This window comes from Megascapheus bottae, chromosome 6 (genome assembly GCF_031878675.1).
Source record: "Megascapheus bottae isolate mThoBot1 chromosome 6, mThoBot2.hap1, whole genome shotgun sequence".
Classification (NCBI taxonomy): Eukaryota; Metazoa; Chordata; class Mammalia; order Rodentia; family Geomyidae; genus Megascapheus; species Megascapheus bottae.
This window is the reverse complement of record NC_143514.1, coordinates 76,280,326-76,286,530: the sequence shown is the minus strand read 5'-3', so window position 1 is coordinate 76,286,530 and position 6,205 is coordinate 76,280,326. Positions and strand designations below refer to the sequence as shown.

Sequence of the window (6,205 nt, the reverse complement as noted above, 5' to 3'; positions counted from 1 at the left end):
GGGGTTCTCGTTTAACCCACCCAATGTCGTGCCCAGAGCTTCTTGATCAGAGTCACCCTTCCCATTATTCTGTACCAAGTGAGAAAGAGTAGGAGGAGGGTGTAGCTGCACATTAGGCAAAATCAAAGCCTGTGATTTTTGTCCTTGGGAAGACAGGAAAAGACATGTTTTCCATGTGAGGCTGGTTTAAGACATGTAGCATGTGGTCTTTGTGGAGGTTGGCTTCCTAGAAGTGGAGAAGGATAGCTAGGACTCAGACCTCCCAGTAGGCCTGGCACAGAGCCAGGGTTCAAGGTGCTGTGTTTCCCCTAAATCTCTTAAAATTTCCATGTCAAGATGGTTGGGAGGGGGTAGGGGGAGGGCAATGGGGACAAAAATATGAGAAGTGGTGTCAATGTGTTAGAAATATCCAGGGTCAAAGCCAGCACAGTACAATAGAACCTGAGACTCTTATCTACAATTAACATCTAGAAACCAGGAAATGGGGCTTGGCCTGGTAGCCTTGAGCTGAAGATCTCAGGGACAGCGCCCTGGCCACGTTCAAGCCACATGATCCATAAAAGAAAAAAAAAAAGAAGAAGCAGTACAAGTCTGAAATACTACTCTTCTGACCCCTTGTTAATGTTGGCCCTACTGCAAATTGGCATGTAAAGTGCTCTAGTCTAAAACTGGGGAAAAGACTCTGTAAGGCCACCTGGATGAGTGCAAATTTAGCTCCTGTCCTCTAGAGATTCAAAGGTTCATTCATGTGCTAATGTGCCTTGCTAACAAATCAGCCTCTTTTTGCAGGCCCTAGGCTCAGATGAGTCCATACCTTCTAAAATGGAGTTTCTATTTGGTAAAAAAGTTCATTGAGAACAAACCACAGCCACCTGGAAGGGACCCTACCTTTTCATGCTGACTACACCACAGTGGTAAAAGTAGATGAGACCACTGGCTGGCTCCACCACAGGCCACTTTGGAAATGCTGAAACTAAGACTTTTGTGTTTCATTTCCACTCCTCCTCTCCAGCACACATTGTGTGGTACATGGATTTGTAAACCAGTTGGACTTGGAAAACGTTGCTGGTTTCCTGTTGTGCATATGCTAATGAAACAAGTCTAGTACTTTCTTTAAAGTAACTTGGTTTAACCTCATGGGCCTAAGGCTCCAATGCTGCTCCCTCACTAGGAAATCAAAGATTTGATTTCAAGTACATGAAACCAGTGGGGACTGAACTACAAAGACTGGGTCTATGTAATTGTCCTGCACTCACAGCCAACTGGGTGCCTAGCTGGGTGGAGGGGGGCTTTTGAGTTTTTCACTCAAATCTGGTAAGCCTACTTGTGAGACAAGCCATTCTTTTAGGGCAGAGAAGATGCAGGTGTGCTGCTGTGTATTCCCAGGGAAGTTTTGCTTCAGAGAATGCTCTCCTTGATTGTTCCCCCCCCACCCCCCGACCAAACATGTGTTTCTGCTTTTAAAAGTTGAGTGCAGATTCACACTAGCCAAGCCATGGAAACAATCCAGATGCTCTACTGCAGATGAATGGATACAAACGTGTGGTGTATATATACAATGGAATTCTACATAGCCAGCAGACATGATAAAATAATGACATTCGCTGGGAAGTGGATGAAATTAGAGCAAATCATGTTGAGTGATCGAAGTCAAAACCAAAGGGGCAAAAGGCACATGGTCTCCTAAATATGTGGATATTAGATCCAAACAGTACAAGAGCGATGACTCAATATTTGGGAACCCAAGATTATGGACATGGTCTTGGAGATATAAATGTAACTACATAGACATAAAAATCTATGATTGGATATATACTCTATAGACATTATCTATGACATACAAATCCTCAGCTTAATTTCAATTATGTTCTAAAATCTATGTGCCAATGGTTGTATATAGAGAATGTCTTCTAGAAAACTTATTTGTTACACATGACATTTGAAATCTAATGGAAAAATCAATATTAATAAAATCCTCAAATAAAGTTTAGTGCAAGCTAATTCTAGACTGCAGTTCTTTGAGAAAGGAAATAGGCAGTCAATGTCTTTCTAATAAGGAATCTCAAATGGACCTCTCAAGATAGTGTTTCTGTTTCTTGTAGACTGAATTCCCATGTAACACAACCATACCCTGAGAGAGTGGAAGAGCTGTATCATTTTCCACTTAGGATTTGTGCTTAGAGAGGCTGAGAAATGGAGGGAGAAAGGGAGATCATGTGTAGCTATGGCCCTTACTGGACTCTAAGGTGAAAAACCACTGTACAACTTCTGGTTGGGAATTGGAGGAAAATACAGAAAAAGACCAATAGGTAAGTTAGCATTGTCCAAAATGAAATGTATTTTGTACCTGATTTATGTAACTCCGACCCCTGTGTACTTCACCTTTATAATAATCATAAAAATAAAAATAATAAAATCATTTGTTTAACATAACTTTGACCTGTTCAACCTCAGCTGAGTGGGAGAAGCCATACCAGGCCCAAGGCCTACTCCAGGGGGGCTGAAGCTTTTTCAAATGTTTACACCTAACAAAAGAGAAGCAGAGACCTTTAAGTAACCTCAAATTTTGATGGCATGCCTGGCAGCAGTCAGAGTGAGGTAGACACCTGGGGCCCTGAAAACTCTCGGGGGTGCCTCTCTTGTGGAGACTTCTTTTCTCTGGCAGCTGGCTAGCCAAGGCCATCCTACCTGCAAAAACTGCTCTCAGGGGGAAAAGAGTTTTAGACTGAAGACAAACACACAACAGGTAACAACCAACAAATTCAAAGAGACAAAGTTCACAGAAAGTTCCCGGGACCAAACAGCACCCCCTTACTCAAACTCGGGAGCTGCCCAGACACACTCCACTCAGTGTGTCAAACCAGACAGACACCTCTTTCATGCCCCGAGACAGCTTGGAGTCCAAAGACCCTTTGCCCAGACAGACACCCTTCCGGTGCCCCCAGATGGCTTGGGGTCCAAATTGAACCGTTTGCCCAGAGTGGGGATTGGGAAGACTCCCATTTCCTTCAGGTTCACTGTGCAGACACATCCATGCCAGTGAGAGCCTGCCAGATACAATGGCACTGACCAACTTCTGCAAAGGGGAAGTGAAAACAGCAACAACACAGACACCAACAGTAAGTGCTCTTACCGGTTACTAAGCAACAAACCTTTCAGTCCTGGTGGGGTTCCTGAGGGATCCCGGACGAGCCCCCAAATGTAGTGCCCAGAGGAGGGGTCCCCCCCCAAAGAAGACCACCAAGACAGAGGCATCCGAAATGCAAAAGCAAGGTTTATTGTGGAATACAAGCCAGGCAGGGAGCTCATCCACAGGGACTTGGCTGGGAGGCTGGGAGGAGTCCTTGATCCTGGTTTACACAGCCTTTTTAAAGGCAAAAATGACACCCATCAGGTGGTCGAGTGAGATAAGACTTAGGAGCTTCCCAGGCTGGTGGAAACTGAGGGAAAGTTCTCACGCCAGCTGGGTCCCATGCAACTGTCAAAGAGTAGTTTTAAGGTTTTTATAAGTTCCTGTTTGTACTGAAGGGGGTGGGACTGGGGGGTCTCTACATTTCCATGTTGTGAACACAAGACAGGGGAGCCCCAATACCACATAGCAGGTCCCTGACGTCCCGTCTAAGATGTACCAGTGTCTTAAAGGGGACTTTCATGTTCATTTCCAAGGGACCCCAAGAACAGCACAATCCAGTGAACCCCAAATTATCAATAAGTCCCTGAAAATGGAATTTTTTCTCTCATTTCCCAGTTGCCACTGGGTGCCAGGCTGTGGAATTGGTACTTCTCACACAAAGCACAGGAGTTGGTGTTGATGTGAACCTCATGGTTTGCCTGGCTGTCCCTCAGGATCGGCAGCAAGCTTTCACAGACCCGAGCCAATCTCTCCTTCTTGATATTAAGATGGCCAAAACATGCGTGGTCATAGCTCTCCAGAGGGGCAGGATACAGCCCTTCACTTAGCTGGCTCAGCCTGGCTGTGTGCCTTAGCAAGTTCTGCAGGGCGGCCGTGGAGATGGGATTCCCAAAGAAACTGAACAACCTGAGCTGCGAGCACTGGCTCAGGGTGGGCAGGATGGCAGAGAGCTGGGCATCAGTGATCTCACAGTGCTCTATGGCCAGGGTCTCCACAGTGCCAGCCACTCTCTCCACCAGAGCTCGAAGGGGCTCTGCACTGAAGTGACCCATATGTACATTCCTGAGATGCAGGTGCTTGAGCTGACTGGTACAGGGATACTGGGACAGATGCCTCAAGTCTGCTTCCATTAGTGAACAATTACTCAAAGACAGAGTCGTCAAGGGCTTCAGGATCCTGAAGAGAGAGCAGAGACACTGGGTGAATGGTGCTGAGCAGAGCAGACTCAGGGAGGACATGGTCCTTAGAGGCGGTCCTGATGCACCGATGGAGTCCACCCACAGAGAATGCTAACTGAGACCTCTCACTCCCCGCCCCAGGCTGAGGCCTGTCAGTGCCCCTTGAGTCGGGCTCATGCTGCCCTCTCTGCAGCCCCCTCTCCTCATCTCTGGCCACACATCTTGACTTCCTGCTCTTAGGGCCTCATTTCTGGATCTCAGCAAATCATCCTTTCCTGTTCCCCTGGTTTCAGGATCTTTTGTTCTTCCAGGTTCTAACCTGTGAGCCCAGACTCATTTCCAATAGAGAAACTCCCAGCAATTCACCCCTACCTAGACCATGGCAGGCTTCCCAACTGAGCATGCTCCCAGCATGCATCCTGCCTTCTCCCGAGATTGAGAAACGAGTGAGAATTGAGCAGTGGACCAAAGGGGGCGCCTCTCCCTGTGTCTCCTCATGCTCACCCTGCTAGCGTGGATAACCACAGACAGTTGCAGCCCATTCCTATCCACCCAACCCAAGGCCCCGGGCTCACCTGAGCACCTTGTGCAGCTTTCCATAAAGGAATAAGACTTGACGTATATGAAGTTCTTGGAGGTTTTTCTCCTTCAGCACTTGGACAATGTATTTGTAGAATTTCTTGAATTGGTAACTACTAGTGTCTAGGTTTATCCTGGTGAGAGACAAGATACGAAGATTCTTCATCTGGACCAGATAGGGAACCATGTTCTCCATGTTTTCTTGATTCCACAAAACATCCACAACCAGCTCCTGGATGGAGTCCAGATGAAGCATGCGCAGAATGCTTTCTATTTTGGAGATGGAGATTGAGGTGTATGATGACTCAATCTGAAGCCTCTCACAGCACAGCTGAACCCGGCCTTTTCTGGTCTCAGCCCACTGCAGCAAGTGGGGTAGGACACATTCCTGGAAGCTGTCACTGATGACAACATCGGTGAATATCCGGAAGGGCGGCTCTTCTGTCCTCTCTGGATGGTGATTTGCTGCTGGCCTGTCAGGCAGGGCCACTGCTGAGAAGACTGGAGACATGACTATGTAGCCCAAGGTCCAGATGTTCAGAGACGTATTCTGCAGATCTATCACCCGAAGTTTGCGTCTACTAGGGGAGACAGGGTACAATCTCAGAAGAGACACATGATGACTTCCATTTTCCACTTATACTTGATCTAGACAAGCGAACCCACTACATTTCTTTTTGCCTGCCTGCTTGCCTGCCTGCCTGCCTTCCTTCCTCTCTTTGCATACTATTAGTGGGGCTTAAAGGCAGGGCCTGTGTCCTGTCCCTCTGCTTTTTCCACTCAAAGCTAATTGCTCACCACTTGAACCACACCTCCACTTCTGGCTTTCATTTTGGCTCATTCGAGAAAGGTCTTGCACTTGCCTTCCTGGGCTGGCTTTGAAGAGAGATCTTCAATATCTCAGTCCTCTAAGTCATTAGAATTATAGGAATAAGCCAGTGGCATCCTGTAGCTTTTTCCAATCTTTTTGTTGGTGGTGGTGGTCGTGGGACTTGAACTCTGGGCCTGGGCGTTGTCCCTGAGCTCTTCTCTTCAGCTCAAGGCTACCACCCTACCCCTTGAGCCACAACACCACTTCCCGTTTTCACGAGGTTAATTGGAGACAAGAGTCTCTTTCATGCCCGATCTGTCTTTGAACCAATCCTCGGATCTCAGCCTCCAGAGTAGCTAGGATTGCAGGCATCACCCACCTTGCCCGGCTGCTTTTTCCACTCTTTTCTACTTCTATACCCTGGGGGAGAAGGTTAATGATGTACTCGGCAGCCATGCCTGCAGCCGTGCCCGGGAACCCTGCACACCCAGAAGACGCCCTCTT

The 6,205-nt window shown here is 47.4% G+C and overlaps 1 protein-coding gene across 1 annotated transcript; it reads right to left on the bottom strand.

The window, feature by feature from the left end:
* Positions 1 to 3,705: 3,705 nt before the first annotated feature.
* Positions 3,706 to 6,157, bottom strand: LOC150062467 (PRAME family member 12-like). The gene is made up of 3 exons (XM_090334016.1): positions 6,081 to 6,157; positions 4,887 to 5,471; positions 3,706 to 4,309 (listed from the first exon to the last, which is right to left on the bottom strand). Exons 1-3 carry the CDS (start codon positions 6,155 to 6,157, stop codon positions 3,706 to 3,708), a joined length of 1,266 nt encoding a protein of 421 aa, XP_090190142.1.
* Positions 6,158 to 6,205: the final 48 nt, after the last annotated feature.

Excerpts from the sequence above, each read along its gene's own strand:
- LOC150062467 (XM_090334016.1), bottom strand. The coding sequence starts at position 6,157 with ATGGCTGCCGAGTACATCATTAACCTTCTCCCCCAGGGTATAGAAGTA. Across the intron at positions 5,472-6,080 it reads GGAAAAAGCAGCCGGGCAAG|TAGACGCAAACTTCGGGTGA; the intron begins GTGGGTGATGCC and ends TGTCTCCCCTAG. Across the intron at positions 4,310-4,886 it reads AAGCTGCACAAGGTGCTCAG|GATCCTGAAGCCCTTGACGA; the intron begins GTGAGCCCGGGG and ends CTCTCTCTTCAG.